Here is an 18,339-nt window from a genome sequence, read left to right on the forward strand (position 1 = left end):
TCCAAAACATCAAACAGTTCTTCAAAAGAAGCCTCATCATCAGAAATACACTTACAAAGATCAACATTTTGTAGGAGGTAACGAGAAGCTTCATCAAATATCTTTCCCTTACTCTCCAGATTCCTCTTCATTATCTTCAACAAGAAAACAGAATTACTCCTTGTAATCTGCAACATTAAATCTAGTTGACTAGTTTCTAGTTCAGAGTAATTCCTCATGTAGGGCTCAACAAATATCTCAGCTCTGTTCTCCAGATTACAAATCTTCTCTAGGACCAGGTCTAGAAACTTGTTACATTTCATAAGCCTGCTACAAAACCTGGCCTCCTCAAACAAAAACAACAAAGTCTGGTAATCAGAGGAGGAACTCACCCCACCCACCAGGCTGGTAAAGTAGTCCCCACACCTCCCTGCTAACCACTCTACTTTGAACACGTGACACAGCTTGTTAACATCTCTGAACAAGTGTTTCTCCAGCAGGATCTCCCCGCTGTACAGGGCCCCCAGGAACCTCTTCACCGCCTCCCCCGCAAAGTCCTCCATCTGTAGCTCTGTCTGGTGTAGTTCCAGGAACAGGTGAACAAACACTGAACTGTGGTAAGACAGGATCAGGGAGTTTGCTCTCTTTTCCTCTCCTCCTTGTAACTTTAGGACTACGTTACCGTGAAACTCACAGTGTAGGTTCTCTATTCCAAAATCTAACGGTACTGTCACTTTGGGGGCCATTTCACGATCTAGTGAGTTGTTACTGTTAGTATATGTATCTGAAAGATATTTAAATACATATCTTACATATCAATTTATATCAATATCTTCTAGAACATAACAATAAAATGATGCCAGATGTATATAATACCAAAATTGGCTTTTCAATACTGTACTGTAGTAAGTTACATCAATAATCAATTGCATCATATATAACATCTTAATCAGATGAGGTTTTAAAACTTTAAAACTTTAAATGTGAAATAATACTAATTTGTTATAGAATCGTTTCATCAAATAAGCAAATAGGTTCACATAGATCTCCAATAAAACAAAATCAGTAGAACTTAAAGGATAATAAAAATGTTAAGAAGCTTAAATGAAGCCGACAACGTTTGTAGTGTTTGTTAAACAAGTTTTTGGTATCTAAAATATTTTAAGGCATTTGTTTTCGCAAACAGCGTCATCATAAATTTATAAATTGACCCCTGATAAAAATTCACCAGAAGTAAAAACTAAAAACCTAGCGCACTTGCTAGTAAAAGATAGATAACATCGAGCTTGCAACTTTAAGATGTCAACACTTTAGAGATAAAGGTTGCAACTCCATACTATCAAGGTAGATGCTCGATGAAAACGAGGTTATCAAAGTTACAACTAGATACTATAAAGTAACCAAGTAACCAGCCAGTAACCTAGTAACCAGCAAGTAACCTAGTGACCAGCCAGTAACCTAGTAACCAGCCAGTATCCTAGTAACCAGCCAGTAACCTAGTAACCAGCCAGTAACCTAGTAACCAGCAAGTATCCTAGTAACCAGCCAGTAACCTAGTAACCAGCAAGTATCCTAGTAACCAGCCAGTAACCTAGTAACCAGCCAGTATCCTAGTAACCAGCCAGTAACCTAGTAACCAGCAAGTAACCTAGTAACCAGCCAGTAACCTAGTAACCAGCCAGTAACCTAGTAACCAGCCAGTAACCTAGTAACCAGCAAGTATCCTAGTAACCAGCCAGTAACCTAGTAACCAGCCAGTAACCTAGTAACCAGCCAGTAACCTAGTAACCAGCTTGTAATCAAGGTTGTAACATGACCCAGCTTTGAAGAGTCTCAGCCCCCGCCAATCTTACAACCCTCTTCTTATCCCCCAGCACTGTCCTCAGCTGTTTCATTACATACTCCCTCTGTACGTGTGTGTGTTTATGATGCAGCTGTGTTGTGCACATCTGCAGCGTCTTCACTGCCTCCACACGACAGCGCACTGACACAGCGCACGATGCGCTCAGTGCGCACAGCTGCTTAACTAGGGTATCTAAGTGCATTATAATGATACCGGGAGTGTTGGTGAGAAGATATTGTACGAGATGGAGAGCAGCTGTATCGCAGGTGGAGGAGGAGAGGTTGTTGAGGATTACGGGGTAGAGTGTGTCTCCGTGGGTACTGACCAGGGACTGGGGGAGGGCCAGCAGCAGGGTCCCAATACCTCGCACCAGGGAGCTCGATATCTCTCCTGCAACTCAGGTTACGTCAAATGAGGAGCCAGATGGGTTAGGTGAGGGGTCAGACGGGCTAGGTCAGATTACTCCTAACTAAATTTAGTAAGAAATTCCCTCTACCTTTCCAGTTATTCAAGTTAGATTATCGGCAAATCACAAAATTGAGGGGAGTCAGCGCAAATTATATTTTGTAGCACGATGAACTACTGCACTGGTATGGGCCGCGCTGCGCTAAAAATTATATCTTTGTTTCTAAACTTCAGGCGACAGTTTTACAAAGAAATACTTGGATTAACGACATACCAGAAAGTAGGACCGGATTACTGATGTAAGGAGTTATCAGGGGGATAAGAGTAAGCAGGAACCTCTGTTTGTGTAACACCATTCTGTTACCCTGACAACCAGTCACTAAGTTTAAAATACATTTTCTAAAACTTTTTTCAAAAGGTGAATGGAAAACTGAGGTACGCAGCAATTTAGGCTATATTGAATTTAGCAGATAATTTAGCAGCTAATTTAGCAGCTAGTTGTGTGACGTGTTTACTGCGAGGAACACACCTGATAAATAGGTTCCAACACATGCCAGGTCAAGTGGGCAGTGTGAGAGTGCGTTTGTTTGTTTGTTAAACATTCCACAAATAGTTTCACAGCTCGTTCAGCTGAAGAATCCCACCGGTAAACTAGCCCCTGACATACTCTGATACAGATCCAAACCTGCGGAGTGGGGAGTAATGTTCCTTAGTAACTCAGTAACCTAGCAACCTAGTAACCAGTTAGTAACCAGTAAGTAACCAGCTAGTAACCTAGCAACCTAGTAACCAGTTAGTAACCAGCTAGTAACCAGCTAGTAACCTAGTAACTTCACAGTTTATATAATAACGGTTGTTGATTTAACACTTACTTTGTTATTAGTCAGATCACATGAGTCCAGTTCTGCAAACACACGAGTCTTCAATTCCTCTAAATGTCGTCCTTCGTCCATTCTGAAAGGACAGGTTTACACTTTACAGCTGATTTAATCTAAATGTGACAATCTCAAACTTTATTTTGATTGATTTACCGGAGAAAATAGGTTGGTTGATTTACAGGGATACTTCTTTAATATGGGGGGGGGTCAACCTCATTTTACCTCATTTTACCTCATCCCAGTTTTGCCTTTTTTGGCTGGCCTCATGAGGTAAAATGAGGTTGACCCCCCCCCCCCCCCCCCCCCCTAATATTAACATTCCGCTACAAACCTGTTGATCATGAGGCCAATTACAGCAGCTAAGGACTGTACAGTAAGAGGATCAGTAGACACACAAGCTAACTTCAGTACATGTTCCAGATCTAGGGGAGTCATCAGCGGATCAAAGGTGGAGTCAAGTGATCCGTACATTAGAACAGCAGAGTAGATAGCTGTCAGCATTGTCTGAGGAAGAGGGGTTTTTTAGTAACCTAATAACTAGATAGTAACTTAGTAACCAGTAAGTAACCAGTTAGTAACCTGGTAGCCAGCTAGTAACCTAAAGTAGAGATAGTAACCTAGTAGCCAGCTAGTAACCAGTAAGTAACCTAGTAGCCAGCTTGTAACCTAAAGTAGAGATAGTAACCTGGTGGTGTGAAGAGGAGCTAGAGAAGGGCTGGAATACAGCACTACTTGTGAAGGTCTGTGTAAACACAGTCATATCCACAGGGCGAGGTGATCTGTTTTTGTACAGGGCTACTGTGAACTCCTGAGAAGTGGAAATTAGTCAATTTAACGAGATAACAGATAAGTTGCGATACAACTAGGTAAACCTTTAACTCTTTGAAAAGTGTTTTTAAAAGACGACAATATAGATAACAGCAACACATAGCACAGACTACCATCTAAGAGTATAAAATAAACTACTATCCTACCTGAAATAGAAGAACAGCCTTTTCAATGTCCTGTTCTTGTATAGAGAGTTGGATGAGGTAGTTGAGTAGTTGGTTGAATATAAACTGCTGACAAAACGTTATCACTTCACTGGACTCCTGAAATGCATATATATTTTTAGAGGAAGTGTATTTAATATTTAATGTTGTCAATATATTTAATGATGCCATGCAAGTTCCCATTCATCGCAGCCCGCTAGTTTCACTGTCTCCTGATATGATACATTTCCTGTGGAATGTGTCCTGATTTTTTAATATAGTGCAGATAAATTTTCAAGTCTAAATACGGATATATTTAGACTGGAATTAGACAGCTATTCTCACAACCCCAGCATTAACCTGATAAGATAAAGCAACAGTGAAGAGGGATATGATCTCAACGTGTCCCCGCTCAATCAGCAGGTTTACTAGTCTGGGAGAGTGTTGAACTAGCAGCCTCCCCACCAACAATCGCGACAACATCCTCCTCGCTGAACTGTCTCCTTCATCTACCTGTTATGTTAATCAGTGTAACCGCAACTGTAATTATCTGATACGGGTAGAGTCGTGCTTTACATACTGATAGAGCTAAACCTGAGCTATAATTGCCAATATTTTGCGATGTCTTGGAAAAATGGTGAAAACGCCATTTTCGCCGTTTTCACCATTAAATTAATATTCTAATCACCTGACTCAGTAGCTTATCCAGCAATAGTTTGTTAACCAGGTCAGGATACTCTCTGCTGATAACAGTTAGTATTTGTAACCCGTCCTCATCATTTGAACTTGATAAGAGCTCGTACACTCCTAGAACTACTAATTCTATGTTCAGAGATGGGTCCTCTTCTTTGTGCTTATCTGAAATCATCACATGTTAAATCTAATATCAATCATGAGATATCTGCTGCGAAATAAAGATAACCGTTTCAATAAATTTCTATCTGTTCTTTGTTTTGAATATAACAAGTTGTCCACTGCAGTCTGGAAACTAAACATACTCACCAAGACAGCATTCACCCAACGACTTAGTAGCTAAGTGAATTAGTTCAGTAATTAACAGTACCTGTTGCATGGTAAATGTTGAGAAGTTGACTGATAGCAAATAGCCCAGAACTGCATAACTCTCGAGACTGCTTATCAGAGATAACACCCAGAAACATACCTTCTAATCTGCAGGGAGATTAGAGGATTACTATGGTAACAGGTTAGAAGTTATTATTGGCCCGGTTACCTGACTTCCAATATGGTTTAAAGAAGAGTAACCCGTTTGGTTATAGTAAAAATGAAGATACATTTTTTCAATGACTAGATATTAATGAAAAGGTTAATCCTCGAACCTACTTTTTCCACTGAAAGTGGTTAACAGCGGCTGTGGCTCTAGCAGGTTCACACTGCATATCTCCCAGTAAAGTTACCATTTCATCTAATATTATCTGCTTCACATTGGCTTCTGTGTGCTCTAGAAATCGGTCTGTAAACCAATCCAGGCAATGCTCTGCTACCAAACCGCTTCCTGCTCCTGAGAATACATCCTTCATTAGGTAGTGAAAAGACTCAGAGGAGAAATCGGTTATTATCAACTAAACCATTGGGATGTAACATACAAAAACTCGAACAACTCAATGACCCACATGGCAAAGCAACAAATCGAGCAGGTTCACCTACGTCACCTGAAGTTCCTCCTTGGGATAAACAGACGGGCTACCAATGCAACTGCATGGGGTGAGACAGGTTCGTACCCACTACTGATCGAAGTATTAAAACTAAGTGTCAAATACTTCAAAAGGATAATGTGTCTTCCATCGTCTCAACTGGTGAAGGCTGCTATGACTGAGCAAGTAAACTTGCATCTTTCGTGGTACTCTGGAATAGAAAACATCATCAAGTGCTTCAACAACATTGATCCTAGAACATATGCAAGGAACTCTTCGCTTTTACTCAATGCAACTGCGTTTGCAGACGCTTGCAGTCCAGACGAGCTGGTTAATAACTTTCAAAAGCTGTTTACAGACTCCTGGAGATCAAAGATTAACGAGAGCAGGAAACTCACTTTCTACAAGGACGTCAAAACAGTCTTTGCATGGGAGCCTTACCTAGATTATGCAAGAACTCTCGATGACAGAAGATCAACAGCTCAAATAAGGTGCAGTTCTCACAGACTCAGCATAGAAATTGGGAGATACGAAAACACACCTCTAGAGAGCAGAACTTGCACCTTTTGTGAACTGAAAGGATCAACCGGGATCATAGAGGATGAAACACACTTTCTCACTTCCTGCCCACAAGGGAAGGCTATCAGAGACAAGTTTACCAGAGCTAGTGAAAGCTTGGGAAACAGCAATGACAACGGACTGACCAACATTGTCAACACTCTCTCCCAAGATCTTTACGGTAACCTTAACGAGCAGGATGTGAACTTGATTAGACTTTCATGCTCAACCATCAGAGAAATGTACAGTCTGAACCTCAAGCACAAAGACAGCCTTCGTGATGAAGATGGAAAGTAGTCCTTCAGCTCTTTTTTGCTTTTCTCGTTCTTCCTTTCCTTCCTTCTCCTTCTCCTCTTGCTTTGGATCTGTGACGGATGCTATGAGCGACTCTTGGGACTTTCCGTCCCTACATGGGCTTCCGGCCGTGCGTCCATGTAGGAACTGTGGGGCCTTCAGAGTGATAGGGTTACAATGGTTGTCAGTACAGCAATGGATCGCTCCATTGGCCCGACCTCCGAGACGGGGTATCCGAGAGGACCCTGGTCGTGACCAGCTCTGCACCAAAAGGTGTATTCTGGCGCCTGAAATCTTGGACCGTAGTCTGCGTACGGGGTAGACTGCCACGGACGATTATGTTACATGGGCCGCTCACTGCATTCTGATTTTAGCCAGACCTCAGCAGGTGGTTTGTCTCCACTCTTGTTTCTTTTTTTCTTGTCCCCCTGCATCCTGTCCCTCCCCTTTGCTTCCCCTCTTTCAGTCTTCATTTTCAGCATCAGCCTAATCAGTTTTAGTATTCAGAGCCACTTGCTCCTACAACCGTACCTTACTGGCTCACTGCATTTGGCCCAAACGGCATTTTAATTTTCCGTTTTTTAACTTGCTTACTGTGCATTTCACTTTTTTGCCCTAGCGGCTAGCGCGCGCTCGTGTTCCCGAGCCTGTCCCCTTATTCTCTCAGAACACCTCGGGTACACTTGTTCGTCCAAGTACCTAGTGGTAGACACTTTGACAGTCATCACACTGTTATGGATTTGGCACAGTTGACATGAAAACTTTTTCTTATCAGTCATTATCATGTCACCCATCACAACATTTTGAACTTCGATAGTACCTCACATGAATTTATCGACAGTTAACTCTATTTCACTACGACATACTTAACTTTGTCACACAGTATCATATTTTCATTAGACACCTACATTTTGAGAATCATTTAATTTTCGAATGGAATTTTACCGAATTAAAACCGAGTGTGTGTGTTTGAGCGATTTGTACAACATTTCTGTAATGTTTCAAATTATATTCAAATGTTCTAAAAGAGTTAGAAACTGAAATCATTACTGCATGGATCAAGCATGGTCACAATCTATCCACATACGCGCGCGCTAAAATCACGTGGGTAAAAATCACTTTCGCCAAAATGTTGTTTACGCGGCTTCCATAAAAATTATTTTCCAGAAAATTCCTATAATATTGCCACACTGTCCCACAAAAATTAAGAATCAAAAAAAGTAAATTAAAAGTTACCTGAACTCTTAACGATAGCAGTAAGAATACACGCTGTAGGTCGGAGATACTTAATTTCACTGTAACTAAGTTTCTCTTTGCAGTAATCAAACACCACACCCATGAACTGAGACGGATCTAAAGATTTGTTCTTCACATTAGGAATAGTCAGCACCCAAAACAGCGAGGATATTACTTCTAGACACCTGATAGAAAAACCGGGGTTACATCGAGAACATTCTTGTCTTGGTTTTCTTATCTAGATTAGCGAATCTATTTGTTAGTAAGAAAAACACTACTCCTCCATAATATAAAATGTTTTAAAAAGAGGTTTTTTACCTTTCACGTAAGTCTCTATTAACTCCTCCAAATATTTCCTGTTTCACATCGTTCCAAATAAGAATTAGGTGTTCTTCAGTACATCCGATACCATACGACGTTATACATAACTTCAACGTTTCACAACTCTGAATTCTGGTCTGAGATAATGTATATGTAATATGTAATATAATAACTTAAGTAAGCACTAAGTACCCTAAACAATTAAAAAGGAAGACTCCTGAGTAGGATTCCCTTGAACAATATATTGTTCAAAGTCTGTTTGTTTACCTAAAAAACACAAACCTGCATAACAGAGCTGGTAAACTTATCCAGTAAGAAGGGGATAGCGTGTTTAGCCAGTTTGTTGTTAGCTTTAAAGCAGTTGTTAAGTCTGCCTCTCAGGTCTTCTGGACTGACTTTTACATCAGCGTCATCCGGTGGGGTGAAATCAATAGGGTAGTAACAGGATATAACGTCAAATAGTGTTTCTTCAATATTATCTGATAGTAAATCACCAAGTTATTGATAGAATAATAGTATATAGCTAACAGTAGGACATATTAGAATTTCAGCTTTCGGCGACCCAAATTTTGCTGTTTTGACTGAATTTTTCTTCAATGACCATGATCTTACAAGGTCACTGAGGATGGCACAAGACACGATTGAGGTACTCAAAGTTCTATTCCCTAAGAAAGCTTTGATAAACGGAAAATCATCACAATATAAAAAGAGGTTTTGGAATATTTTTAAAGAGAAGCTTTTCTGCCGTCCCCTTGACTGAAATTTCGCGGTTTTGACTGAAATTATCAGAATTTCAGAATATAGTGCAATTTGTTGTGCCATGTATTTTGCTGCAAAATTCCGCCTTTTTTCTTCATTACGCCAAAACTTTCAAGTTTTTAGCATTTATCAAAGTATAAAAGTAAGTAAATTATAAAGATAACAAATATTACCAAGGTTGAAGTGTTGAAGTACAATTACTGTCATGTTAAATATCAGCATCAGATTCCGCGGGTCCTGCTCTCCATCGATCAGATTAATGTAACTCACAACAAACTCATTGTTCATTCCTTCCAGTAAACCTGAAACAAACACAAATAAATACACATGGGAGGGGGGAGTTCGTCTGGGGAGTACTTATGGGATGAATCATGAATGGAGAAAAATGTTGGTTAAATTATTACGAACTGTTCTCCATTCTTGCGGTAACGAACAGAGCTATTAGAATTCAGTATTGGATATTATATCTGTTAATAAGTTTGAATTATGTTACAGTATAGATACCTAATACTATTACTACTTGTTCTTACTGAGTAAGTTGCAGTGTAATAGGGAGTATACGAGGGTGTATGCCTTGTGTCTTGTGTCCTGGGAATGTTCATTATAAACATACGGAATAAAGTGTTAAGATTTTAGAATATTCAATAACATTTTAAGGCGTTCATAAACCAGGGATTGTTAATGATTTCAATCGGCTCATTTTGGAGGTTTAGAAATTTACCACTCAGATTTCTCGGGAAAACACTGAAAGGATTGGCCATTTTCTTGGACAAGAACAATATCAAACAATGAATGATGATAATTATCTGAAGTACAGTCCCCTCTAGAATAAACCATTCGCTACAACCCTGTCCCACCTGATGTAGTGCCTGAACATCAACCGACTGAGCTAACTCTTTAGCTATCAAACAAGCAGTGCTAGAGTCCACTTCTCTCTCCTTCACGTAGCCTGTCAGTCCTGACAGTATCTTGGGAACTATGCTGTACTTCTCTGAGAGTCTCCCGCACAGATACTTTATTAGAACTACCACTGGGAATTGTGTGTTGTGAGAATATGGTGTAGTTTATTAGAACTACCACTGGGAATTGTGTGTTGTGAGAATATGGTGCAGTTTATTAGAACTACCACTGGGAATTGTGTGTTGTGAGAATATGGTGCAGTTTATTAGAACTACCACTGGGAATTGTGTGTTGTGAGAATATGGTGCAGTTTATTAGAACTACCACTGGGAATTGTGTGTTGTGAGAATATGGTGCAGTTTATTAGAACTACCACTGGGAATTGTGTGTTGTGAGAATATGGTGCAGTTTATTAGAACTACCACTGGGAATTGTGTGTTGTGAGAATATGGTGCAGTTTATTAGAACTACCACTGGGAATTGTGTGTTGTGAGAATATGGTGCAGTTTATTAGAACTACCACTGGGAATTGTGTGTTGTGAGAATATGGTGCAGTTTATTAGAACTACCACTGGGAATTGTGTGAGAATATGGTGCAGTTTATTAGAACTACCACTGGGAATTGTGTGTTGTGAGAATATGGTGCAGTTTATTAGAACTACCACTGGGAATTGTGTGTTGTGAGAATATGGTGCAGTGTTAATAGTATTATTAGGAGCAATATTCATTATAAATCTGATAGCTATTTAAAGGGTGAGATATTGTTATCAGAGCTTAATTGTTAACTACTTCAGATTTGTGTTAAGTTCGATAACGGCAATAGGTGAGATATTTTAATTTTAAACAAACCTTCAGAATCGTTAAGTTTAGACTTGACGGACACGTCCACTAGCAAAGTAATAGCATTAAGTCGGACATCATCAACTTTAGAGGTAATATGCTGCCTGGGTGAGGGAAAGAGTTACCAATTAATGAACGTATTTTAAGTTATGCGTCTTCCTTTTTGTTTAATTAAATTACCAAGTTCATCAAATAGGCCTCCAAAGTGTAAACTATTTCATGTGCTTTATATTATGTTATAAACCAGTACACTCACTGAAGCAGCTGAACAAATTGCAGTATTGAGAATCTGTGACCATTCTCAGCCACAAATTCGAATGCTTCCTTATTCGGTTCTCTGATGTAGTCATTGCACGCCAGCTCAAATCTTATCTTTGCTTCTTCGTCAGTCATTTTATCTAAGTTGGATTGAATCGAAATTTCAACCATGTTCTATACATCTATCTAGAGATAAGACAGCATTATACATAAAGTATATGATATGTAATATGTATTATGTATACGTTATTATAATGTAACCTTTCAAACCCACAACGTTCAATATCTTATGTAAAACAGTAATTCCAATAGTTAAGCCCTGATTTACTCGGATTCTTTGGGTTAATTAAGCTAAAAGATTTGGGTTTCTGATTCACACTTAAGTACAGTGAACTTTTGAATGGACACTACTAAAGAACCTTGAGTGCTTGTACAATTTACATTAATGTACAAGACATGATAATTCAGGATTTTCATAGTAAAACCAGCTTGTTAGTATACTGAATAAAACTTCAATATATGTATAGTTTGTATACTGTAGTATCGACTATAGAGCAATAAATATACCATCATGTCATAAATAATAAATTAATGATCTATGAAGTACGTAAGTATAGTTAGTGGATATATAGAAAGTCCTAAATCCTTATATTTAGGTACATGATATTATAATCTGGGATGTTTCTATTTCTTTAAACTTTAATAATCGCAAGTTTCTGTTGTTCCATTCTTCTATTGCACTGGCAAATCTTGTTACTCACTGCATTATTTACAGTATTATTGCTCACACTTTCTTCTTTTCCACAGATCTAATTCAATGCATCCTCCTCCATGCGCTCTGGTTTCAAGCCACCTTTACTGCCTCCAATCTCAGTTGCAGCTTTTTCCCTCAAATCCAAAGCAAAAGCCTGGCCTTCTGCCAGATTTGGCCTCCGTCTTGCTTCCACTTCTCTTATCCTGTGATATTTGGTCACTCAACACACTTTTCGTTGACTCAATTCTTTTCGTTGTACATGACACAAAAGTTTTAAACTGATAATCATCAAAGCAGTACAGAGGATAATAAGTGAGAAACAGTTTAGAATATTACAATATAAAACAACCACCTTGCTTAATAAATCAACACGTTATTAGTGTGATAAAAACTCAAAGAAAAGGTTTCAAGTTGTTCAATGTAGAATGTAGATCTACCTTCCGGAGTTACTTACTCGTCAATAATTTCGTCCTCCGTTGGGAACTTCAACTGACTGTATAAGTCTGGGTGTTTGTGTCTCAGCTTCATGACCCTGTTGTTCATGTTCATTCTAAAGTCATTTATCTTGGTAAACAGATTATGATCTGGCTTCTGAAGATGCTCGTCAATGGGCATGTTGTAGGTATCAGCAATTTCCCACAACCAATCTGGATAATCTTCATCAGGTCCTAGGATTGGATCTTCTTCCCCTTCTAAAGGAGATGCCCCTCTGCATCTGTTGAAGAAAATAAGCTCATTATTCGTTGTTATCATTTCAAGACAGATCAATGGATCCCTTACCAAGATTCCTGAGAAAATGCAATGAGACTGGATTTTGGGCAATTGAAAGTGCGATTCCCAGCCCCCCACCCACTGCCCCCACATGTCTTGCGCCAACTGAAGAACTCAGGGCCAATCTCATTTCCCTCTGGAGAGGAATTATGAAACTTCAATTGCAGTAATAGCTGGTTAGCTCGCAGAATCTAGTTATGAAGATTGCGTGTTCGAGGCTAGGTTGAATATAATTTTCTTCCCACTTTTTTGGCAATTATGTGTAACTAATGATACCTCGGTAATATAATTAGCAAAGTACGATACAGTGTGGTATGGAATTGAGGATGAGACATAATAAAATCGTCATCCGGCCCCGAAGCAGCCGAAACATTTATAGCCGTTACAAAAATATATAGCCTTATTTTTTCCTTTCCAGACTGTATTCCTAGCCACCTTTTAAATTTATGCCACTGCGGATACCCGTCGTCTAGTCTTAGACAACAGACAAGGAGATCGCATAGATTCAATGGATCCTTAGCTACTCCCTAGACTAGGTGACACTGGGATTCGAACCCTGATGCTCTAACCACTAGGTCACCTACTCGATAGGAATGAAATCTATGATGCTGAAAAAGCACACCGTAGGCTCACGGCCAGTATCACTTGACCATGAGCCTGCGTATGAGATTAAAGAATATCACACAGATCTTGCACAAATTCTCGTGCGCGTAACGTTGAAGTTTTTACAATATAAACACCTGATAAAATACACCATACACTGCACCTGTATTATAATTATTTTATTTCTAGTTATTTATTTTGTGCGATAAGCCTAACTCACAGTCTCGCATAATTCTTGACCTGGGAAATGGATCTTTTGTTATAGCTTATTCAAGTTTTACTGCTATATTATATCATAATTACACTGTAAAATATTCAATATCAACCTAGTGAAATCAGGATCACAAGTTCGGGGTGCTTTCCTAGCCAAAGCTGCCACTTGTGGTTTCTTCAAACACAGTGCTGAAAGATTTATTAATTAAGATTAATTAGTTCAAATTCAAATTTGTTTTGGAAAAGCATCTAAAAAAATCTCTCTGCCAAGAGAAAGGGAATAAATATCTCATGAATTTGTTTTTATTTATTTATTTTTTAAATTAACGGTTTTTAACTTTTTAAACTTTTTTATATGTAAATAAATTATGACAATTATGTTAGTTATAGAATTTGTTTGTTTTTTAATGACGAAGGCTGTGAAATGTTCACAGTTCTGATAATGAGGAAATCAGAAAGAATGTTTAAAACTAGTGATGATGTTTATGTCATTATTCTTAATCTTAATCTAATCTAATCTCACAAGACAAGTTAAAATTCTTCATTAAATAGATAGTTAGCAATAAGAACGATTTGGTTTTATAACAAAACTAGAAAGCCCGTGGTAACAGGGAGTGAGGGAGGAAGCTAGTAGTATTATTTGAAATAAATCACATACAGAAATATTCATCCGAACAGAAGATACAGCCGATTTAAATGTAAACAATTTAAACCCAACGTAATTACCACAAAACTGATCAAAATGACGTTAAAACAATCATTGCACGTGCATGTGCGCGTTTCAACACCATTACCATGGTTACTATGCAACTTCCTATTTTTCATCTAATTTGCACGTGGGCGGTCGTACATCAGAAATAATTCTTTGAATTATAGTAGAGATTGATTTGATTTTCTCACGTTAAAGATAAAATAAATTAACAAACCTGTTGTTGTAATAGATCTGTGGAACATTCCATGAACTCTCTTTACATGATTCATATTTACATAAAGCTGCAAATAATTGCTGACATCAGGATATTTTATTGAGTGATTAATCTTGAGCCCTGAACAAATATTAAAAGCAACTATTTTAGTTGATGCTGCCACTACCACATGTGATGGGTAAAGTCCTGATTTGATGGGTGGCTCTGTTATAAGCGCCCGGCCACATTCCCGGGTACACCTTGCATTGTCAAGCTTTACTTTCTCAAAGGACACACTAATTATATCAAAATATGATAAACATTGAATAGAATTACATTCCAAATATTAGATCATAGGATTTTAAGATCTTAGGCTCCAGTGCTCTATCCAATCTTCCGCTTTACCATTGACATATCGTTGTGGTTTTTTAACATCCCAAACAGCTTGTAGCTATATTGTGCTTAGTTTAGATTTTCAAAAGGAGAACGTTATTTTCGAGATTCCAAAAAACCCGGAATATTATACATTGGGCGTTTGATAATAGTGGTCAAATGTCACATATTATAACGTACTATATCTATGTGCAGTATGCTGCAAACATATCGTCATGGTATTATATTGGAAGGGCAAATGTCCACAACGATATCTGGTACAATTCCACTTCTCTCTGTAACCCCCAAACTCTATGCAGTATGCAGTTTTTTATTCCCATTTGAGCATGAGCCGATATCTCACACATTGTTTTAGCTATATGCTATGTACTGATGTACTGACCTAAACCATCAGACAGCTACATATATAGAGCAGGGACAATCTGGAACACAGTACGACAAAATCTCATGCTAACTACATTCACCTGTAAGCCCAATCACCTCAAATCATCCATAAAAATAACCATCGCTCACACTCAAAAGGAAGGAGAACCAAATGACTGGAACTTAGCCTTAAACAGTGTTCGACAAAATTCAAAAACTTTAAAATTGACCTTGCCTAGATTACTTAAGCTTACAAAAGCTGTAATATCTTAGCAAAATATAACTTGCAGCAGCCCCATACCTTGTCATGAACATAATATCGATACTACCTCTGTGATCACATCTTTCTCTGGGTGCAAAATGAATAAATATATTATATATAGATTATAGGTTTACCAGTTTTATAGAAATTTGAAAGTTCTATAGAAATTTATTTATATATATATGGATTATAAACATTTTTGTTTGTGTGTTTTGTGCTATGCATCTTTATACCTATTTTAGAAGAGATTTTTATAGAATATTAGAAGTGCAGTAGGGTCAGTTTCAGACGAATTAAGCATAAATGACATCATTGCCATGTCTGAAGTAGTTTGTAAATGGGCCATTGTTAGCCCCAAGCGTTTTGGTCCCTCATTCCTGCCACTCAGCATTGCCTACTGTAAAGTAGAAATTTTTCTAAGACAATAGAGAAACTGACCCTGTCTCACTAAATTCCCCTAAATTCAACCACTTACCTTGACGGATGTTACTCGTCTAAATTTCTTCGAAGTAGCGCGCGCCGCTTTCTTCTTGCCCGATGGCAAGTGCTACGAAGTAGCGCGCGCCGGGCCAGATCATTAGTGAAACAAATTTTTAGTGAAACAAATTTAAAATTTTATCCTTTATTTTACAATCATAATATAATAATATTTATAAGCATCCGTTTTGAAAGTTTTAAATTTTAATATATTCACATTTCTATTTAAAATTCAATTTTATGTATAAATCAATAACTGGCCGCCATAGCCGTGCATTCTTGAAAACAGGATTAACTTGATTATAGTTATATACGACAACGTAAATTTAAAATTATCCGTGGTTTTTAAAATTAAAAAAAATTATAATTTTACCTAAGTCCAAAGCCAGCTTTGTAAAATTTACTATTAGATCATTATAATATATTGTCAACTTTATATATTATTATAATGCAACAATTCATTTATTTGTAAACACGCGTACTCCAGCCCTTATACGCATCAATTGTTATACGGCGCGGCTCAAGCCGCGCACGGACGTATTATTACATTAACAATGGTCAATAATTATTGTGCTATGTTTAATGATGCGCGGCTTTTGGAGCAACAAAAGCAGCTAATTTGAACCGTTTTCTCTAAATCACTCGCCTCAATTAATTTTTTGTGAAAAGGCCCTGAGGTTGTAGCGCGATGCACTACTGGGCCGCGCCGCGCATATTCTCGCAACCATATTCCGTAGATCGGCGAGATGCACCACTGGGCCTCGCCGAGCTATGAAGGATTGACATCGTGAATCAAGCCCTGAAGGTACAGGGTGGGCCAAAAGTCAGTGTGCAAACACTGCTGCGCGCAGTGTCGTGACCGCTCTTCGTCGTATTTCACACATATTTGGACGTTGGCAATTTATTCCATTGATAATTTTAAAGTTTTAACATTTTTACATTAAATTCTTTTTTAATTTAGTTCTAAAACGATTAAGCTTGCTTTCTGTGAAAATTTAATGTACTTTCGTAAAATAATTTTGATGTGGCAGCGATTTGAAAAAGATATTAGTTAAAAATGATACAAAAAAATTGGACATTTTTTGATATTAAAACACGTATAACTTGGGCTGTGTTGACAGTAGAAAAATAATTTAACCCTTGTCCGAAAGGTTTACAAAAGTTTTACACGCCGCGCATATTTGCCGCGCAATTTCGCGTGTCAAATCCGTCTAAGAGTGAACATAATTGATGAAGGAGCACTTTGATCTTTACACCTCGTGCGTTCACTGTTCACACATTAATTGCGCCCTGTTAATGTTGCCTTGCCACTCGCGTTATTCTATCATCCATATTTTTGCTCTTAGTTGTTTGATAATGTGTCAGCAGTAATCAGCCTTGCTGTATTATATAATGCAATTAACGATACACAATAACAGATAATAGGGTTTTGATTATAGATTTTAAAGTCGGACAACTTTTACAAACCGGTAAGTAATTAATTGGTATTTATTGTAAATATCTGTTATTTCATATTTGGTTTCGGTTTTATTCGGAATTAAGAATGCGACTAGGAAGCTTCGATTAATGGAGCCCCAGCAATACAAGCTTTAAAGGGCTCGTGAGTCGTGTTAGTGTTACTAGATCAACATGCTTAGCCAGTCAGTCTTGTTATATTAAACTATTACTTTTGAGCTTGAAAACAGACAAAACTTTGCTTATTTGTTTGTTTATTATTTTGTTTGTTATCAGAGAAAGAAGACAATATTACCTCTCGATTATTTCAGGTGAAGCTAAAACATAAAAGCGCTGAAAGACCAAGAAGCATCTCCTAAAGAGCTGTTGAATCAGCACGCTGAAGAAGTACAGAGACTGGCGAACAAGCTGGGCGCCGATAAACTCAGACAGCAGCAAACACTTCAAGTGAGCTTCGTGACGTTACCGTCGTTGTGACGTCATTGTCGATGTTGATCGAATGAATTTATTTGTATTCTAGAGATTCTATTTTAGCATTTGACAAGTAACAACTTTGGCTCTGTTTACTGTGCTGTAAGCAGGACCGACGGATTCCCGGCGCCGGGGGAGGTGTTTATTCCCGGCCCCGGCCAATTTTGAGTTTTTGGCCGGGAATTTGGCCGGGAATTATAGATTAAAAAGTCACCTAAGAACATAAAAACTACTGTCTTATTTGACCCACAATTCATACTTACATTTACAACTTATCTTATATTGGTAAGGGATCAATTAGCCGAAGTTAAAATGGAAAGTGCCAATTTTACTTTAAAGTCTGAAGCACTGAGCGTGAAAAGTGATAATATGGACTCTAAAAGTGCCTGTTTCTTCATACTATGGTGTTCCGCCTCACTTCTATACTCCTATAATCGAGCACAGGACTTGACAAGCCCACTAAAACAAGTTGTGTAAAAAATACCACCAGTTCACGGCCCAACTACATTGTTTATTTGTACACCCAGTGAATTATTCCTTATACGGCGCGGAACATTCCTGGCCTAACGTGTGTGCCGTGTTTCTCCGCACTATCAGTTGACTACCACTCATGTAGTTGACTGCCACTGTACTCGCATTTATGTGTTACTTGTTTTTACGTGTTAGATTTAAATTGCTCGTGATTAGACACACGTTTGGTGAAAGGGGAGGGGATAGTTTTCACTTTTCAGACAAGGGAAGGGGCAAGGAAACGTGTGATTACTTGATTATTGATTTT

At 38.2% G+C, this 18,339-nt stretch overlaps 3 protein-coding genes across 4 annotated transcripts in view; 1 reads left to right on the top strand and 2 right to left on the bottom strand.

Annotated features, from left to right (window-relative positions):
• LOC134813368 (uncharacterized) overlaps window positions 1-18,339 on the top strand; it is a 359,978-nt gene that overhangs the window by 89,381 nt on the left and 252,258 nt on the right. The window lies entirely within an intron of this gene.
• The window catches only part of LOC134813488 (uncharacterized), an 87,447-nt gene that overhangs the window by 63,937 nt on the left and 5,171 nt on the right, over window positions 1-18,339 (bottom strand). The window lies entirely within an intron of this gene.
• On the bottom strand, window positions 849-14,240 carry LOC134813485 (MMS19 nucleotide excision repair protein homolog). 2 transcript variants are annotated; one of them, XR_010160022.1, is made up of 23 exons: window positions 14,162-14,240; window positions 13,349-13,424; window positions 12,103-12,363; window positions 10,893-11,851; window positions 10,646-10,740; window positions 9,754-9,926; window positions 9,427-9,484; window positions 9,070-9,198; window positions 8,420-8,616; window positions 8,135-8,274; window positions 7,817-8,001; window positions 5,418-5,595; window positions 5,140-5,246; window positions 4,765-4,934; window positions 4,437-4,589; window positions 4,080-4,196; window positions 3,791-3,913; window positions 3,437-3,609; window positions 3,100-3,181; window positions 2,757-2,912; window positions 2,502-2,592; window positions 1,408-2,212; window positions 983-1,330 (listed from the first exon to the last, which is right to left on the bottom strand). XR_010160022.1 is itself a non-coding variant. In XM_063821292.1 (19 exons), the coding sequence occupies exons 1-19, from the start codon at window positions 11,063-11,065 to the stop codon at window positions 1,779-1,781; spliced, it is 2,934 nt and encodes a 977-aa protein (XP_063677362.1). In that variant the 5' UTR covers window positions 11,066-11,087; the 3' UTR covers window positions 849-1,778. The 2 variants fall into 2 exon arrangements, 1 of the variants encoding a protein (XP_063677362.1); XM_063821292.1 differs by lacking the exons at window positions 12,103-12,363; window positions 13,349-13,424; window positions 14,162-14,240 and having other exon boundaries at window positions 849-2,212; window positions 10,893-11,087.

The sequence above is a fragment of the Bolinopsis microptera genome, chromosome 3, assembly GCF_026151205.1.
Source record: "Bolinopsis microptera isolate Bmic1 chromosome 3, MBARI_Bmic_1.0, whole genome shotgun sequence".
Taxonomy (NCBI): domain Eukaryota; kingdom Metazoa; phylum Ctenophora; class Tentaculata; order Lobata; family Bolinopsidae; genus Bolinopsis; species Bolinopsis microptera.

Bases quoted from the DNA above. Each gene is read 5' to 3' on its own strand.
- LOC134813485 (XM_063821292.1), bottom strand. From the start codon at position 11,065: ATGGTTGAAATTTCGATTCAATCCAACTTAGATAAAATGACTGACGAA. The intron at 8,002-8,134 runs GTAAAAAACCTC...TTTTTCTATCAG, and splicing joins AATAGAGACTTACGTGAAAG to GTGTCTAGAAGTAATATCCT. The intron at 4,935-5,139 runs GTACTGTTAATT...TGATGATTTCAG, and splicing joins CAACATTTACCATGCAACAG to ATAAGCACAAAGAAGAGGAC.